The sequence below is a fragment of the Cibotium barometz genome, chromosome 32 (genome assembly GCF_041138505.1).
Source record: "Cibotium barometz isolate CiBa-2024 chromosome 32, ASM4113850v1, whole genome shotgun sequence".
In the NCBI taxonomy this organism is placed as follows: Eukaryota; Viridiplantae; Streptophyta; class Polypodiopsida; order Cyatheales; family Cibotiaceae; genus Cibotium; species Cibotium barometz.
The window spans coordinates 50,170,604-50,190,272 of NC_141077.1; the positions used below are offsets into that span (position 1 = coordinate 50,170,604).

At 48.5% G+C, this 19,669-nt stretch overlaps 1 protein-coding gene across 3 annotated transcripts in view; it reads right to left on the reverse strand.

Annotated features, from left to right (window-relative positions):
• The window catches only part of LOC147620307 (dynamin-2A-like), a 112,718-nt gene that overhangs the window by 58,041 nt on the left and 35,008 nt on the right, over window positions 1–19,669 (reverse strand). For all 3 annotated transcript variants that reach the window (XM_086772503.1, XM_086772502.1, XM_086772504.1), the window contains 7 exons: window positions 17,200–17,307; window positions 16,613–16,671; window positions 16,241–16,358; window positions 15,809–16,151; window positions 4,359–4,506; window positions 3,682–3,783; window positions 3,120–3,239 (listed from right to left, as the gene is read on the reverse strand). In XM_086772503.1, coding sequence (XP_086628629.1) covers window positions 3,120–3,239; window positions 3,682–3,783; window positions 4,359–4,506; window positions 15,809–16,151; window positions 16,241–16,358; window positions 16,613–16,671; window positions 17,200–17,307 — 998 coding nt within the window. The remainder of the gene's footprint in view (window positions 1–3,119; window positions 3,240–3,681; window positions 3,784–4,358; window positions 4,507–15,808; window positions 16,152–16,240; window positions 16,359–16,612; window positions 16,672–17,199; window positions 17,308–19,669) is intronic.

The window sequence follows — 19,669 nt, forward strand, 5'->3', positions numbered from 1 at the left end:
ACCACGATAACGTACATAGTGTGCGCCGCCAAGGCCCTGTACATTCCATGAGATGATCCTCATAGATGACCTGCTGAGGTGGAGGCTGTCTCAGCCATACGACGGGCCTTCGCAAGCCGGCTTGGATGGAGAGTAATCCCCATCCGAGCGACTACGAATCTGCCCACCCAGTGTGCTGCAAGAGTCTCGGACTAGGTGCCAGTGGCTGTGTCCCACAGCGACTGCCTCCCGCTCGGAGAAAAGAATCCTCATGTAATGCATACATAGTCAGGGTTTCGCACTAGGTCTAGCACTATGCGAACGACCAAGTGTCGATTCCTGGAGGCATCCGCACTCCCGGTATCAAAGAAATGTGCCAACTCCCAAAGTCGGCCTACCATGTCTGTAATCTCCAAATCGCTCACATGGTGAGAAAACTCAACTGCCTGTGTCTGCAAAATACTAATAGCAAGATCAGAGTCCACTCCTGGTCGCTAGTGCCGCAAAGAGCAAAGAAGAAGGCCACCACTGAATCAAGTGCCTCCTCCCCTCGGGCCGGAAGTATCACCACATGAACTCTGATAGGTGCTGGGCTCATGGGGGTCCTCCGCTCCAAATAGGCGTGTAAAGGAGTAATCGAAAGCCTCCGAGTGTTGTCTAGTGTCGAGACTACTCAGTCGATTGCGGATAGAGGATATCCATGAAGCACGAATCGGCATGGTAGGTCTCCTCTGCGGTACACGAGCAAGGTCGGTGCTCAGTGCCCGCCGGACTGCAGGTGAGCGCCAGGGCACTGCCAGTGCCTCCCGGGGAGCTGAGGCGAGCGGAGGGGGAGGGGGGGGGGGAGAAGGGGGTGGGGAAGGAGACGCTGAAAAATGCGGGAGCGGGAACGAAAGGAGGCGAGGGTGGAAGCGAGGCGGGAGGGGGGGACGGGGGAGGAGAGGGGGGGTGGGGTGGGGTGGGGTGGAGATGAAGGGGGGAACGCTGGCATCTCTTGATCCTCCGTCTGCGCTGAATTCTCCTCCTGGAGGGAAGCAAAGCTGTTCCTCACTGGAACCCAATGATGCTGAGGCTGTGTCTGCTGCTGCGTCGTCTCGGGGCATGCTACTGTGGCTATCTCCCTCTACGGCGCCCCTATCCAGCTGCCAATCATCAGAGGTCTCTGTGGGCTGAGCAGGTGTCCCGGAGGCTGCCTGCCGAGCCACATCTGTGGACGGGCCATCGGAGGTCTGCTGCTGCGGTGAAGATCGGGGTCTCCTGCGAGGGCAGGCTTTGGCCAGGTGGCCGACCTGCCTGCATATAAAACACTAGTTCGGGAGCCCCGAAAACTCCACTCTCTCATCGATCCATCCCCCCCCCCCCCCCCCCCCCCCCCCCCAATCCTAGGTAACTGAATGACCTTCGGAAGGGAGGAGATGTCAGGAACCAAAACTCTCACCGAAGGCAGGCCCGTTGCTCTAGCCACCACTGAAGCTGCTGTGGGGCCAGTCTCAAGACCGATCCCACCAATGATTCTATCCTGGAGAGGAGCGGAAGGTACTCGCGGGCGGCGAAGTCCAGGAAAGCAAACTGTGACATGGAATAGGCGCTCCCCCTCTTCGGCCGCTGTTGGGTCGAAACCATGCTGCCAATGTCTGAAGAAGGCCTGAGCGCCCCTGATGTCAAGGGGACTCATGGCTAGGACCTGGGCCACGCTCTGGGCTGTCTCAAACTAAATCTGGTAATGGCCGTGGCCCAGTAACTGAACGTCCAAGATCTTGCCCACATCTGCAAGAAGGCAGGCCTGGAGAAGATCCCGGATCTCCCCTGTGCTGGGACGGGTGCCAACTATACGACGGCAGATGGTGGAATGTGGCTGGAGGCATTCCACCTCTGCGGCGAGGCTCGCTTCCTCTTCTGGCGAAAGAGAAACCCTGATGGGGGTATCCTCAGGGGGGCTGCGAAAAGAGTCCCTCTGAGGTGGGGCGGGAGGGGCCTCCATTAGAGTCTGAAGCTGAGTCGAGGGCGAAGCGGGACGGGGGGAAGCACGGAGCAGGGAGGAAAAGACCGAAAGCGAGGGGGGGAGGGGCGGATGACAGAAGGGGGGGAGCGGGGAGGGAGCGGGAGCGGAAGGGCACGGGCGGGGGGCGCGAAGGGGGGGGGGCCGGGGAAAGGGGCAAGGACAGGCGGGCGCGAAGGGGGGGCAGGAGCAGGCGGGCGTGAAAGGGGAGCAGGCGGAAGCTGTGGAGGTTGAGGCGGCGGTCTTTGGAGCGGTAGTCTTCTTAGGACACTCCGGAGAAGTGTCCTTTTGTACTGAGCAATCTCCTCAGCACTCAACTTGCCACCAGTCTAGCCTGCCTCCACTTTCTGGTTTGGAGTAAGCTTGGACGCACGGTTCGAGTTCTTGAAGACAGAGGCTCCCGTGCTCTGTCTTGGAAAAGACCCCGTTTGGTTCTGGCCTTCCCCCCCCCCCCCCCCCCCCCGAGAGGCGGTAGCCTTGGGAGTAGTCAGCTGGGCAGTCTTGGGCTTGCCACCATTGTGCTTCATCTTAGCACTCTGCGCAAGCGAGAAAGCGTCTTCAAAGGTGGCTGGCCTGAACATACGCACCTCCCACTGGATTTGCGTGTCAAGGCCGGACGGGCGCGAGGGGGGGGGGCAGGCGGGCGCGGGGCGGGACGCGGACGCGGACGGGGGCGAAAGGGGGGGGGGGGCAGATGGGTGCGGAAGGGGGCGGGGGGGCCGACGGGTGCGGAAGGGGGGGCAACCTTTCGTTCCGTATTGTATCCATTGGAAAAGGAAGTATGTAGATCTCTTATCCAAAATACTTATGAAGGCCAATCTAAAACAAAACAAGCAATGCAAGGACATGGATTCTAAGAAAAGTGTAAACGGTTCAAATTTTCAACAATACAAGCACATGGTGTTTGGTTTGAGATTTGCCTAGCTAACATACAATAGTAAGAGTGGGTTTGGGCACAAAAAAGAAAACCTAGATCTTCCCAGAAGCTGGTGACAGAAAATTCTTATAATTGCATGCCTTTCATCCCCAATACAACTTTAGGTCAAGATTTGATATATAAGCCTTTCATAGAAACATCAAAAGGATAATTATATTACACATACCCACTCAAATGGTAAAGCAGATATTTTCCAGCACCCACCTCATCAACACACTGTCGTGCAGGCTCTTTGGCTAATTCCAAAACCTTGCGAACAAGTGCTCTTAGACCCTTCTCAGGAGAAATAAGGTAAGGCTGATATCCATCTGCTTCTAACACAACCTGAGAGCAGACAACCAGATCAACTCATAACAAGACACCTCATGCAGGTCAGATTCAAAGACAGCATTCCGCCTAGCTTTGTGTTTATAACCAGCCAAGCACATGTAGGTCAAATAGATGGAGACATAAGATGCAGGCATTCATGTATCTTTCTACAGTAAAAGGTGCTTGTATGTAGTGGACATGCTTGGTACTAGTTGGACATTGTATGCATTCTCATTGGAGCAACAGGGGAAAACAAAGCCAGCATAGCCTCATGGCACATTTTTAAAGAGAGATTTTTGCATGCCATAGAACTTGCAGGCATCACTATTGGCGGGGGAGAGAAGAGGGAGGGCTGGTTTTTTTTTTCCTTTGGGCGCGGGGGCGGGGGCCCGGTGGAAGGGGGGGGGGGGGGAAGAGAGAGAGAGAGAGAGAGAGAGAGAGGAGTTAGGCTGGTTACCTTCTTCACATTGTTTAAATCAAAGAGATCGTTTAGAGGAAGCTGCTTTATCCTGTTGGGAAGGGCTCCTTCAAAACTTGTGACTACCTTCCAACTTCCTCCCTATAAAGTAATTGTCAACACCAACTGATCAATATAGTCCTGCGTACCTCAAATTCAAATCCAAAATACTGCTCATAGTTCCACGTCGACAAAGAAACAACACAAGTGTGTGCCACTTCCAGCCATTCACAAGCATGATGATGATCTCCATGACAAAGCCAAAGAAAAAAGGACAGCAAGCAAGACAAAACCGAGTAACAGGAAGAGCTTCCATGCTGCTAGTTCTGTCAACTATCCGGAAACACCAACAGAAACCATACAATCAGCAGTACTTTGAAGAACTGCCTTTCGACCTGCTTCATTAGGCTATATGTACCACTGTTCAAGTTTGAAAAAACTTTTTAATTTGATTACTTATCAGTGATTCAATTTACACTTGCCCATTTCTCTGCAAGGCCTATCCACAAGGGGGAGTATGAGGTTCTGAAGTACAGCCACCTTAATTAACTCAATGCTCCTACAAAATTGTTAATCCGCCAGGGGCAGGGGGGGTGGAGAGAGAGAGAGAGCCGGGTTAATAAAGAGAAAATGTAAGGCACACAAAATAAATTATTCAACATGCAGAAGTGACACACCTTCCCTGTATTTATATTCTCCAGGAACTTGTCTTCAAACTCCCTGCACAGTTCCAGTGCAATGGCACGAGTGCCCTCAGATGTTTGCACCAGTTGTTCTCCCAACCTCACCAACTCTTCTTCAACTACCTGAGTACGCCCCTCAAGCCTGGCCACAAAAGGAAATGCATCCATTTAGAAGCACAGTAGACAACCACATATAAGTCATACATCTTCGATTGTTGCAAAGCAAATGAGGGTTTAATTTTCATATGCTAAAACAGCCAGAGAGAGGGTTCCTGATATTTTTAAATAAAGCAGTGACAAAAGTCTATTCAAGCAATGTGATGAGCCTAAACATTTTCCTATGAACAAAAACCAATGGTCTTCTGAACCCACTGCACATAGACGACTAACTTCGTGCAGTTTTACAAAATAACCTTGCAACAAGAGACCTACTAATGGAGGAAGTCGTGGAAAGAGTAGCAAATTTTAGTGAAGTTGTCTGCGGTTAAGCAGGATCTCCCCCTGCTCATAAGCAGCAATAGCCCCCTTTCCGCTTAGCCCTTGTGCCTACTCTCTCTCCCCGCATAGCCTCCGCCTCCCTCCTCCCGCCCTCTCATTGCCTCCTGCCTGCACCCTTTTCATCTGCCTGGGCCTACCCCAGTAGCCGTCGTTCATTTTTCCTGCCCCTGCTCTCCATTCGCATCCCCCCCCCCCTCCCCAAAACAAAAAAACTCCAAATCTTGTTGCTCCATTCTTGATTACACCATAATGAGACTCTAATAATAAAAGTAGCAATTCTTAATGAAATCACCCACCTGGCCCTATGCACTGCCCACTTGCCTTGCTCTCAGGTCTCTCTGAATGTTACGTGCATCCCACACTTGGATGCTGTAGACGTACTACAACTCAAGTCCAAAGCCCTAAGACTAGACACCAAGCTTTTTGTGAGCTCTTGTCTAGGGACAAGTCGCCAGTGTAACCCCAAGGGGTAGTCTGGCTCAGTGTCGTGCCCATCCTGCACACGTCTCGCACCAATCCTGCATATTGTAACCCTCTTGTGTGATGTAGGTCATCCCAAGCACTTATTAGGCCACTGGTCGGGTGCCAAATTAGCAAGTCAAGGTCAAATGTGTTGTCCCAGTGTGTGAAAGCAAATGCTACCAGCAACACCGCCTGCTTTTAGGGGCATGGATAAAGTCCTCTGGGCACCCCATTGGCCATCCAGATCGGCGCACATGGGTGCATTGGGTAGCCCAAGGGTCATTGGGTAGGCGCGCATACGAAAGGCAATAATAAGGAGATTTCTTCCCCTTGACCAGCCTTCAGCCCAGGTCAGCAAGCATTCATGTAGTCCGCCACCAGAAGCCTACCGCTCCAACAGGAGTGGAGTGAAATTGTCCCCAATATAGATTTGTGTGCCATGAAAAATCCTCCTCTTCCTAAGGAGCTCCAAATGTGTCTAGCTGTCCTTGACTTTCATGAGAAGCGGCCACTCTCATGTCATATTCTTGGCTTCCATCCAAACATCAATGAAAACAGGACTACTCCATTCCCATTTTCACATAACTGAACGTCAACTTCTTTGGGCAAATCCCCAATTGGGAGTCCTATCACCCATTAAGTGCTCTCCTTTGTCACTTTTTTGTTCATCCAAAGTGGCCACCATAATCTCATTGTGGTTTTGAAAGGGTTTCCACCCCCTCCTTACAGCCTCCACCTACCTAAAAAGGAAAAAAAACCCTGTAAAAATGTTGAGAAAGAAATGAAATGAAATGAAAATGATATATTAACGTCTCTAAGAGGCCATAATGGCCTATGAGACCAAAACTAAGAGTACATCTGAAGTTGGTGTCTCATCAAAGAGAACAACTAAATGAGACTAAAAAGTACAGTAAACTGATTGTCTTACAATTATAGAAACAGAATTGTAAGACTCGGCGATGATACTAAGTAGAAAATACTGGAAAATGTATATCGGGTAGATCCATGTATGCTGATCAAGTTGAAGTGTTGCCCTCTCCTTAGATCAAGTATCTCCGCCCTCTCCTAAGATCAAGTATCTCCTGTGAGAGAGAGAGAGAGAGAGAGAGAGAGAGAGAGAAAGAAAGAACGATATATTAACGTCTACGAGAGGCCAAAGTCGGCCTATGAGACAAAAAAAAATACAACTGTGTTCTTCCAGTCATCGGAAGAAAAGAAACAAAAGAAAAAGTGTGCATGTGTCTGGATACAACTGTGAATCATCATGGATCGGTGGAGCCCATATACAAACAATATAAGGGGGGTGGGGATGTGGATGGAGTGCTAAGGGAAGATGCATCTCTATATGCTGAAGGGGTAGTACAACCATGCTATGCAGATCTATGTCTAACTCCATCCAGTGCCATAAGAGGGATATAAGATATCATACATCGCCGATGCTGAGGCTGTGAATGGCATGAAAATGTACCTGAGTCTGAATGAAAGCGAGCTAGCCTCTCCTGTGTCTCCATCTGGTGTCTCATTCGCACAGCTCCTATCTCTCGGTGATGGAGTCGGGATGCTCTATGTCCAGTCTGTCTAGGTCTCCTCCTGGCTCTCAATTCCTCTGCTCTCTGTGCGGTCACCCACGTGGTACATCAGCTGGCACTGGCATAGCTCTCTGGAAGAAATATGTGAGCTGGGACTGTCTCCCACCCCTAGTGGGAGCGGGTGTCTGGAGGAGTCTCTCTCTCGAGAACTATGAAGCTCTAGTAGTAGTCTGCCAAGCTGTCGCTGGTCCGAGGCCTCCATCAACTGATGTAGTGAAGAGTGCTCCTCAAACAATCCTGCATATCTATCTCTGACCCCCTGGTGGGCTCTACATCTACATACAAAGTGATCCTCAGTCTCCACCTCCTCGCGGCACAATCTCCATATCCGCTCAGCTCTAGGAACCCGTGCCACTCTCCCAGCCTCTATCTCTAGCTGATGTGATGAGACTCGTAGCTGTCCAATAGCAACACGAGAGCTATGTGGCATGTATACATCCATGTACCGCGGTCGATGTATAAACCCATCCCCTGAGATGCTCATAAATTGGTCTCTCTAATACAGCATCTTCGGTGGTAGTGGGCTCTCCGGTGCTGTCCATGTCTCCTGTATGTAGTGCTGCCATATGTCCTGTCTCATCACTCTGTTCCTCTCATTGAGAGAGAGGTAACCCCGTGGAGCAGACTGATCATACTGAAAAGGTGGCAACCGCTCAATGTCTATACCATGATGTGAGAACCACTGTAGCATCTGTGCATACCAAGATCCAGTGTGTCCAGCCTAGGCCAGCTGTCTGGATGCCTCAAAAGCTCGGCGGGATAATCTCTCCATGGGCATCTCCCTCATCCTGTATATAAAGGAGATCGTCTCGAACAATGCCTCCACTGCCATAGGTGGTGCAGCAAACTCAGCTTGAACAATGTCGTGCGGGACGGATGGTTTGCTGCGTATCATCCTCGAGAGCATCAAGATCTGTGGTCTCTCCAACTGTAACCATGTGGAGGCTGCAAGCCCTGGTGCCCAAACCGCTGCTGCATACATCAAGGCTGGTGTCCTAATGTATCAAAGAGCCACCCCTTTGTGCGGGGTTCCTGAAAATGTGCCTCATGACACTGACGCTCAAGGCCAGCAAGAGCTGCATACCCCCGGGTCACTCTGTCTCGGACTACCTGAGCCATGGAGAAGCGTCCAGCTGAGCTAGTAAATGTGATGCCAAGGTAAACATAAGAGCTCACCACCTCGACCCGCCCTCCTGCTAATGTGAGAGTAGTGTGGCTCTTGACTGCGGGTGAAGTGTGGAAGATCATAACCTTGTTTTCCCAAGGTTCACTGTGAGCCCCTGCTGTGCCCAGAAGTCATCAAGAGCCACAAGGTGTCTTTGAAGCCCCACCTGCGTGTCGGATACCAAGACGATGTCATCAGCATAAAGCATAACATGGACAGTAATACCTGATAGCTCAACCCCAGAGCCTCCTCCCTGGTTTGATGTAATCGACCACCTCCATCAATATAGAGCCAAAAGAGCATGGGGGAGAGCGGGCACCCCTGCTTCACACCAATGGTGCTAGCACTGTGTCGGACAAGCCTCCTGGGCATCGGACTCTCCCAAAGACCTGCTCATATAGCCTGTATATGCCCCACATCATGTCTGAAGGTATGCCTAGTGTCTGTAGTCGCCGAAAGAGGCGCTCTCTGGGGACAGTATCAAATGCCTTGCGGAAATCCACAAAGCAACAATAGAGCCGTTGCCTCCGTGCCTTGGCCTGATCAATCAGGCACCTCAATGTAAAAATGTGGTCGATGGTCGAGAAGGCTCGACGGAAGCCTGGCTGGCCTGCTGCTCTCAATCCCCCAACCTCTGCATGAGTGCTCAGCTCTGCCTCCAAAACTGCCCCGTATAGTTTGGCCAATATATGGCCAATCATGATGGTCCTGTAGTTCCCGGGATCTAGTACATCTCCCGCTTTATGGATCGGCACAATAGTGTGCATCGTCCACTCAGCCGGAAACCCCTCTGACACAGCTCTGTTGAAGAGATGAGCAAGAAAATGGTGCCAATGTATCAATAGCATAGATGAGATACTCTCCCTATAATCCTGTATGATCTGTCGCCCGTCCATGTTGGAGTCGGCATATGGCCCTCCTAACCATAGGTGGGGTGAAGAAGGTGGAGACTGTGGGGCATGGCTCTGTGGGCTGTGGTATAGGGGGCTGTGCAAGCACATCATAAAGTCTCTCTGCATATGTCTGCCAAGTCTGAGGATCGGCAATAGGTGTGGGAGGACGGGGCTCTCTGAGTCTCCTGCAAGCAGCAGCAGCATCTCTGCTCATGAGCATGTGATGTGTGTCCCAATACTGAGCCTCCTCAAAAGCTCGCCGCTTACGGCGGGTGAGAGTGTGCATCCTGCTGCCTGCCTCCGGGTGATCTCCCCGCGAGCCCTCTGCACTCGGAGACTGCGGTAAAGGTTTCTGCATTCATCATCATACCATCAGTTCTAGGGCATGCTCCAGATGTAGGTGGCCATCCTGTCTGTATGTGGTATGGGAAACTCCTCGCGGCTGCGGAGTGCAGTACATGTGAGGGTGGGAGGTGAGCATGGCCATGGGTGCCCATGGATCTAAGGCAAATAGCTGATCATGAACATGATAGTCGTACACCTCGGCTAGGTCCTGAGTGAAGTGAAAAATAGTGCGTGGTGGCTGTATGATGGGTGGGTGGGTCTCCAATAAGCTCCTGAAAGTGAGGGATAGGTATGTATGATCTGCCCCAATGGGCATGGTCGTACGGTGAAGTGAGACACCATATCTGCTGCCTCCCGAGAGAGAGAGAGAGAGAGAGAGAGAGAGAGAGAGAGAGAGAGAGATTTTATTAACGTCTTCCAAAAGACCGAACTCGGCCTATGAGACAAATCGGTGTACCTATGGGGTATCCTCTATCATCCCAACAAAATGAAAAAGTGCTTGAATCTGGGTGTGCAATAAGTACAATGAGTGGGGGAGGGGATAGAGCTCTACTACTAGGAGAATGCAAAGCTATATGCATGGAGTATACAATCATGATATGCAACCTAGCTAGTTCCATCCTGTACCATACTGGGGGTATAGAATGGTATACATCAATGAAGGGGGTGTCCACAGCTCCCTGAAGAACATGCCTGGGCGTGCTCTGATGCGAGCCAGTCGCTCCACACCCTCTCTCTGAAACTGAGCTCTGATCTCTGTCATCTCTCTCTGGTATAGGCGTGGTGTCCGAAAGCCAGGTGTCCTCTATCTCCTGCAGGCTCTGAGTGTCTCTGCTCTCTAGAGAGTAATTCCCTGCCGTGAAGGGACTGGGAGTGGGATGGATCTCTGAAAAAATGTAGTAATCTGTGTCTGTCGTCCCCCCTCTGGAGCTGTCTAAGCCTGTAATGATGTCTCTCTGTGACACTGTATGTCTAGAATGAATCTCCCCAGTATGCGCTGGTCTGCTGCCTCAAAGATCTGGCGTAGGGAATGTGGCTCTCTGAACAAAATGGGATATCTCTCTCTGATGGCTGTATATGCTCTGCATCTGCATACATAATGCTCCTCACTCTCCACCTCCTCTCTGCACAATCTGCATACCCTCTCCTCTCGGGGGATCCGTGCTGCTCTGCCAGTCTCCATTTCCAATCGATGTGATGAAACTCTAAGCTGACCAATAGCCACTCAGGAGCCGTGTGGTAAAAAGCCCTCCATGTATCTAGGCCTCTCTATAAATCCATCATCAGTGATACTCATGAAGTGATCTCTATAGTATAGCATCTTTGGTGGAAGAGGCTGTGTAGGTAATATCCATGTCTCTCGTGTATAGAGCTGCCATAGGTCCTGTCTCAATACTCTGTTCCTCTCACTATGAGAGAGACGGATATGTGGTGCATCCCTGTCAGACTAGAATGGTGGTAGATGATCCATGTCTAGGCCATGCTGTGAGAACCAATGTGTGACCTGTGCATACCATGATCCTCTGTCTCCTGCCTCAGCCAGCTGTCTAGATGCCTCAAAAGCTCTATATGACAATCTGTCCTGTGGCATCTCTCTGAATCTATCTACCAGGCATATAGTCTAGAATATGGCCTCTACCATCATAGAAAAGAAAGAAAGAAAGAAAGTTATATTAACTTCTACGGAAGACCCCAAGGGCCCATGAGACCAAAAATAATACAATGGTAACCATGGATATATTGAGCCATAGAAAACTGAAAGGAAAAGTAAAATGAAAACATCTGACAGTACATGCGATCAACAGATGATCCTGTGTAGAGTGAGATATGTTGTGATCAGCTAATGACGATACCCGCCTCGGCCAAACCCGATTTGATGGTGGAGAGAATGTCAGGCCGCTCTGATGAGAGCGTGTCATGTTGACAAAGAACCTCACGAATCTGTCTCTGTGTGATGGAGGGTCTTGATGCTCTAGGTCGGGGACGTCTGGCTTGTAGAATGGATCGATCTCTCTTGTTAAGAACTCCTCTGGGACGTGGAGCTAGAGCGTGGGTACGGGTGGTCGGCTCTAATGTCGTAGGAGAGGAACTGTTGTGGGCAGTGGATTCCGATGTGGACGTGTGTACCACAAAGAAATCTATGATGGCTCTCTGTGAGGTAATCTCTGTAGAACTCACACTTCTTACCAATCTCTAATGGAGACAACCATGTCTGGTGTATCTGTAGCCCATGTAGATCTAACCGGATGATCCGGTTGTTGATCTCCTGACGTGAAAAATCAAGGTATGGGAAATCCAAGCTATACTAAAACGAGCGGAGACGGTCCATCTGTATGCAATGTGCATGAAACCACTCAACTACCTCAAAGTACCATGCATGTGTCGGTAATGGTGGTGGCCATGTCGCTAAGGAGGAGGGCAGTCCATTCGTCTCGATTGCTCTCTCCCTCTCGCCGTATAATTGCAGAGGACTCTAGTGCTAGTCGTGGGAGGCGATCTCTGTCAAGCGTGTATACATGCTAAATATAAGTGACAGTCTGAAAAAGGGCATCTGTAACCAGTGGGGCCACCCCAAACTCTGCATGTAGAATGTCATGTGGTAGAGATGGCTTACTCCTGATCATGCGTGACAACATCATCACCTGTAGCCTCTCTATGCTCCTCCAGTGATCCTTCCCTAGACCTGGCCCCCAAAAGGCTACACCATACATAGCCACTGGTCGTACTAGAGTATCAAAGAGCCAGCACTTAGTGCGAGGTTCTTGGAAATGTGCCTGGAAACACTATCTCTCCATACCAGCTAGGGAGACGTGCCCCCTCGCGAGTCAGACAGTGGCAACTGTGGTCATGCAAACAAAGGGCCTGTAAAAGTGACTCCTAGATACACCTACTTCTACACAATCTCAATTCTCCATTGGAGCATCTCTGTATATGAAAGAAAATCGTCAAGCGACTGCATAAGATGTGTTCAAGACCATAACCTTGGTTTTGCCCAAATTGACCATAAGGTCTCTCTCCTTGCAAAATCTGTCCAATGCATTTAAGTGTTTCTGGCTGAATCTGAGATCAAGACAATGTCGTCAACATATAGCAATATGGGCACTACTGTCTCAGCCAAAAGTGAACCTCTACCTCTGAAACTATCCACAAATATTGCGATCTCATCAATGTATAGGCCAAAGAGTGTAGGTGAGAGTGGGCAGCCCTGCTTAACCCCAGTAGTGCTACATATATCTCCCGAGGTCCCACCGGGTGCACCTACTCGATCGAGTACCACCTCATATAGTGCCATCACACCCCATATCATCTCATGTGAGAACTGGAGCTCCTACAAGCGTCCTATCAAACAAGATAGAAGGACAGAGTCAAAGGCTTTGTGGAAATCCACAAAGCAGCAATACACATGTCTCTTTGAGGACCTCGTCTCCTCTATGACAGCCCGTAAAGTAACGATATGGTCCAGCGTGGAGAAGTTTCTCCTAAAGCCTGCTTGGCTTGATGCTATGTTTCCCATCCTCTCTGCCGAAGAGCTAATCATGTCCTCTAGTATTGTCCCATAGATTTTGGCCATTGTGTGACCAATCACGATAGTCCTGTAGTTACCTAGGTCCATGGGGTCTCCTGCTTTGTGGATGGGGACAATGGTGTTGGTAGTCCAGGAGGGTGGGAAGCCTTCACACAGTGCTCTGTTAAAAAGACTGGCAAGAATGGGAGCCAATACATGGTGCCTGTGGAGGGCAAAATGTTCTACGCGTAGCTCCTCATGATCTTTGACATTGGGAGAATCAAAGAGATAAGATGATGTAGGCCTAGGGATGTGTGACATTTGTGGTATAGGCTAGTTTGGCACATCATACAGCTACTATGAGACCAAAGTGATACAATATAATATCCTTGGCATATCTCATCATGGAACAGAAAATAAAATGAAACAAAACAAAGCTATCTTAATGGGGTGATACAAAATTGTCCATGAAATCTCATCATGGAATACAAGGAACATGGAACATGACAGGAGCATCAGCCCCCATAGATGGTATACCACTCTTCAAAATATCAAGCATAGGGCTAATGAGTATAGCCGAGAGCTCTCCCTCACCTATGTCACGTAGGAAGGAAGCTTAACGGCGGTGCAGCATGTCCCCGATCTGGAGCTGATGAGGGGATTGTGGCCGATGTCCAGGGATCTAGAGACGTCGGGCATGCTAGAATGCAAAGGCCTGGTCCGAGGTAACTCCTCTCGAGCGAGGTGGGCTAGAAGCAGCCCGAGATGGGTCCACAAGATCCACTGTATGGGTGTCCTCCACCTCTGGGTCCGAAAGAAGTTGGTGATGGTTGGCTAGCAAGGGAGGGGTCGGGGTGGCTAGGGGCGAAGCTCTCTGAAAGAAGTGTCCCTATGTCTACAGAGCTCAAGCAAGAATAGCCCTAGGCAACGCTGGTCCAGGAAGTCAATGATCCTGGAGAGTAGACCAAATCCCTCACGAAACAGACAGTGAAACCTCTTAAGGATCTCATAGTATACTAGGCAGCAACATATGTAATGCTCCTCTATCTCAACCTCTTTGTGGCATAATCGGCAGATATTCTCCTCCCGAGGTCTCCATATGAGCTCCCTGGCTCTGCGAACGCGCACAACTCTACCTATATCCACTCTGAGGCAATGGGATGAAACCCATATCTGTCCAATCACAATCTCCATGGCATGAGACATGTGAACACTCAAGTAACCTGGTTGCTTGATAAATCCATCCTCAGTGAGTGTTAGGAAGTGATCTCTGTAGAAGTGCATCTTCGTTGGGAGCTCCAAAAGTGTGATCCATGTGCAATGGGTGTAGAGGCTAAGAAGATCTAACCGGATAACCCGATTGGTGTCCTCAAGAGACAGCTGGAGAAAAGGGGAGTCCAAATTATAAAGGGGGGGACGCGGTCCATGCAGAGCCCATATACTAAGAACCACGTGGAAACTAAGGCATACCATACTTCAGGGTGGCCCTCGAGTGCTAGCTGTCTCGGGCAAGCATCAGGTACCTGCGAGGATCCATATGACTGATGCAATGGAGGTATATCATTGTCTGGAAGAGTGAATCCACTACCATCACGGTTGCAGCACAGTCTCCTTGGATAATCTGATCTGGGACTGATGGTTTGTTGCATGCTATTTGAAACCACGTACTAGTACTTGTTAGTGTACTTGTACCTGTTCGTGTGCATGTACTTGTTTATGTACTTGCACTAGGGAGGCTTGAGCCACATTCTCTGCGAGGATGTGAGCCAGGCTCTCATACGAGAGCGCATGTGTGTTCTCGGAGAACGACAGTTTCACGTTCACTCCCCTCCAAGTGTATGAAACTAGAGCACTTTCTGCCTGCCCATTAGCTTGAGGGTAGTATGGTGATGACTTTTAGTGAACCACCAGAAATCCAGTCCACAGATGTTCAATGACCTTATTGATAAAATGGGAACCCTTATCACTAACCAGGACACCCAAACCTTGATATGATATGCTCGTATAAGAATTTAGCAATTGTACAAGCATCCGCCTTTCATGTGGCTTTCGCTTCTAGAAATAGTCAATGGTGGGAAACGTTTATATACCTGGCTTTAGTTTGTCATGCAGCTGGGCTAATAGGTCTAACAAAGTCTCTTTCCCATTTATGTCTTGTTCATGAGGTATGTTAAAGTGTTGGCATTCGTCACAATGTTTGACAAATTCCATGGCATCACCAAACATAGTTGGCGACCATAACCTGAGGTTACTTTGACTCATTCGACGAATCCAGCATCGATAATCTACTCTGACACCACTCTTGTTTGGGTGACTTGTCTTCATATTTGCATTTGCATTGGATTATCTCGCTGGAAAGCCCTTGGAATCTTGTAAACAGATTATACTTCAGTATTGAGAAGGGGAAAAGGAGTGGGGGAGGGGTCAACGCATTCGCGGGGGGGACAGGCGAAAGGAAGTTGGGGGGGGGGGGGGGGGGGGGGGGGGAAACACATTCGCGGCCCTAGTCGTGGTGTACTATGCAGTGCTTGTCTTTGCAGATTATCTTCTGCAGTGATGTATCCCACTTGTTTTGTGCATTGCCGCTATTACATTTAAAGTGTTGACATGCGTATTGTTCACGAGACGGTGCCCAAGGACTTTCACACCTAGCCAGTTACACGACCTAGACTGTGGAGGTACGTCCTTTTTTTTCTACAAAGCCAGCCAACCGACTTACAATATTGATGGCAACTATCCCACATAAATATGCAAAAGAAAATGCCACCTAAATGCAGGTGCAGATCTTCAACATAATAAAACCCCTTTGTGTAGAGACTCCTTGCTAACACTGTCAACTATGTACGCATACATATGTTCATGTTTGAAGATGTATTAGAATACATCTGCACTGCCAAGGAGAGTTAATATAAAGCACACTTCTGCACATCCAATTGCAGAAATAACATTTAGCAGATAGTTAAACTACAGAAAACATCCAAACGCACCCTGAAAGAATGCTTGGCAAATGCAATTTAAGCCGCTTACGAATCTGCCGTGCAAGAGTGTCCATTAATGCGTTCCTTCCTAGCTTAGATTGAGGTGCACTGCTAAGTATCGACTTTAAGTTCTCCATCTCTGCCCTCCAAGCTGTCTCCAATGAGCTATCAGCTCCAACCGAACCAGCATGCGCTGCTGCAATAGAGACGGATTGACCAATCAAAGCCACCCATGGGACATCTAGTGCAATAGATGGACCTTGGCCCACAAGAAGGGCTTGAACAGCTGCCAGATTCCGTGGATCAGAGGCTGCTTGATCAACTTTACTGATCACTCCAACAGTCCTGGAGCCTGCACAAGACCAGATCACTAAGCATTCGCAAATGTTAAGTTTCTACACCAAACATTGACAGACAGAGACTCCTTGCACTACTGCATACCATCAGGATCCAGCTCATGTGCCAATCTAAGACCTCGACAACTAGAAATTTCTGGGGCCTGGGATGCAGGAACGACTATAAGTAGAATGGTATCACTGTGCTCAGTATATTCGTTAACCTGCAGATATCATATGGCATGTATCAGTTGCACTTGAATAGTATTGATTAGCAAGGGAAAAAATGTCTTTAGCAAAACAAGGGAGTATGTTGATCAAGTTGACATTGCACTTGATGTTTGAAAGATTAAAAGCCAAAGCCTTGCACAGATCACTTATACACCGAAAATACAATATTTTGGTCATAGAACATGTTTCAAAATGTGATTAGTTAAGAGAGAAGAAAACCATAAAAGAGGTTTCAAATTTTACTCACCATGGAGTCAGTCACTCGTTGGTCAAGACCAGGGAGATCTATCAGTTTCAGTGGAGGAGCTGCAAAACCCAAAACAAATCAAGTCAATAACTCACCAACCATTCACATGCTTAAGTAAGGAATTTTGCAATTAGTGGCAGATCCATGCAAAACTCTTTACATCTGGAGAAGATGAGTGAATTGCAGATTGCTTTTGGGAACTGATACACAAAACCAACAATAACCAAATACTACAAACGTTTCCATGAACGGTGCTACATCAGCACACATATTATCAAAAGAAGAAATTGATTAACAAAAGATGTGGTGTGGTAATCCAAAAGAAAGAAAAGGCAAAGTGCCAGCTATTAGGACTTGATGAAGGCTAACAACGTCCATCAGGAATTCAAATGCAGTCTAAAAGGCCCCAAGGTTCTCAACTGCACCAGGATCCTTCAAACCACATGCACAACATCAAACCACCAAAACATTGCCTTTAGCTTTCCTTGTCTACCAAAGCAAATACCATTCACGTGGACTACATGATGGCAAGTTGAATGAATTCAAAGAACGTGTCTTCCCATCTGGCACACTGATGGAGGTCTGACCTGTGCTTGAACAAAGCTTAAGTTTAATTTCATCAGGACGTCCTCGTGCTGAAGAAGGCATTGCAATTGCTTTGCTAAGCTTATCTTGTAAGGAGTGACGAATTGCACCTGTAACATTTAAAAAAGGACCAAAGCCATGTAAGCCAATCTTCAAAAAGCAAACATGCAATCCTTGCAATACAAAAATCTATAGCCAAAGCTACTCCTTACTACCTATCAAGAAGCAACAACCTATAGATAAATACAATCCTTCAAGAATTAAGGATATTCTTGAATGCATACACCTTCATAAGATTGGAATAAATAGAAACGTATAAATTAGGAGAATAATTGAACTTATTTAACAACAAACAAATACAAGTGCTTTTTGCAAAGAAAACAAGCACAAAAAGAGAAAATATATATAAATTTCAACAAATAACACGCAACTAGTAGAGCAAATACTAAAACAAGAAACTAAGTAGATCATGATTTGAATAAAGAAAACCAGTGAGGGAGAAGAGGTGAGAAAGAAAGAAAGAAAGATTTTGACCAAGAATGGTTACATATGTTCCATGTGTAAACTGATCATGAACATAAACCTGGATACATAAAAAAGCATACAAAATACTATGTGGGCCCTATAAATACAAAGAGTAATGAGGCCAGTGAAGCAAATGGGGTGTAGGCATATGCTCACTTATGGTAGTGCTGTGTGTGAACAGGGCTTAACCAAGGGCACGTTTTCCCATGTGGTTTTTCCCCTTGGATATCAAGTGTGAAAGGACACTCTATCCATATAATATTTTGTACTTCTATATTATATGGATGTGAGACACATGCAAGGGTTGACTTGCATTTTGTGGCTACTACCACACAATTGGCTCTCTCTCTTATGGTAGTGCTATGTGTGAACAGGGCTTAACCGGCACGTTTTCCCATGTGGTTTTTCCCCTTGGATATCAAGTGTGAAGGGACACTCTATCCATATAATATTTTGTACTTCTATATTATATGGATGTGAGACACATGCAAGGGTTGACTTGCATTTTGTGGCTACCACACAATTGGCTCTCTCTCTCTTCGCTGCTCGCCTTCGCTTCACTGCCCGCCTGCGCCCCCCCTCCCGCTGCGCCCACCCCTCCTGTCCTGCCCCCCTTCGTTTCGCTTTTGCCGCCCTGCCCCCCTGCCCTTTGCCGCCCTGCCGCCCTGCCCCTGCGCCGCCCTGCCCTGCCCTCTTTGCTGTTCGCCCGCTGAGCGCCGCCCTGCCCTGCCCTGCCCTGTTTTGCTTCGCTTTTGCCGCCCTGTGCCCCCCTTCGCCCCTGCGCCGCCCTGCCCTGCTCTCTTCGCTGTTCGCCCGCTTGGAACACCCCCCCCCTCTTGCTATTGTTTCGCGCCTGTGTAATGGATTAATTTTCAGTCCATTGGCTGTGGGAATCTGCAAAAAGGCATGGCCAAGACCGGGTTTAAAGAGGAGCTCATGAAGGTGGAGGACAAGCTCGGCACAATTATCAAAGAAAACAAGAAGATGGTCGACTCTTCCGTCACCGCAATCATAAACCGCCTCTCAAAACTCGAGAAGGGATTTGACAAAATCCAAGAGCTCGAAGAGAGATCTTCCAAGCAAGAGGCTGAGATTTCAGCTTTAAAGGAGGAACTAGTGGAGGCCAAATTGCATGCTAAGAGTCAAGCGGCTGAAATCTCAGCCCTCAAAAAGGAGTTGGAAGCAACTTCAAAAAGCAATCTTGAGGATGGAAAATTTCAGCCCTCCTTTATTGAAGAGCTGAATACCATCAAGGAACAAATGAGGATCATTCAAGAGGAGGAGGAGCAACATAAAGAGAAGACATCTTCAGGGGTGGAGGTGATCACAAAGACACAAAAGAAGATGGACGAGGCCGAGAAATGGATCGAGGTCGCCAAGAAAGGGAAAGGTAAAGAATCACCACCTATCCCCACTCCCACCATCATCAACATGACCCTTGAAGAGGAGCAAAGGAGGAAGACCCGGGCCTTACATGTACGAGTGTCCGGTCTAAAAGACCGTGATGATGCAAACGGGGAAACCAAGGAGCTCTTCTCTATGATGGGCATTGAAGCCACGCACACAAAGGCATGGAGAGTGGGAAAGAAGAGAGAAGGTAGTGGTGGCGAATCTTCTAAGGAGAGAGCACTTATCATTCGTTTCCCCTCCATGGAAGCGAAGAAGGACTTCTTGAAGAGACGTCCTACACTCAAGAAGACGGGAATATTTCTTGGAGATGACCTCACACTCTCGCAACTTGCCCACATGAAAGAAGTTATGCCAAAGATAAGGGCAGCCCGAGAGAAAGGTAAAGTGGCCTTCTACAGAGATGGTAGAGTGATGATTATAGAGAGGCGCTCTTCATGACGGCGCAAGACCTATGGGACTACACTCAAAGTTGCTAGTTGGAATTGTAATGGATCTCTACGTCTTGATGTAGGAGCTTTTGAGGATAGTTTCACTGGG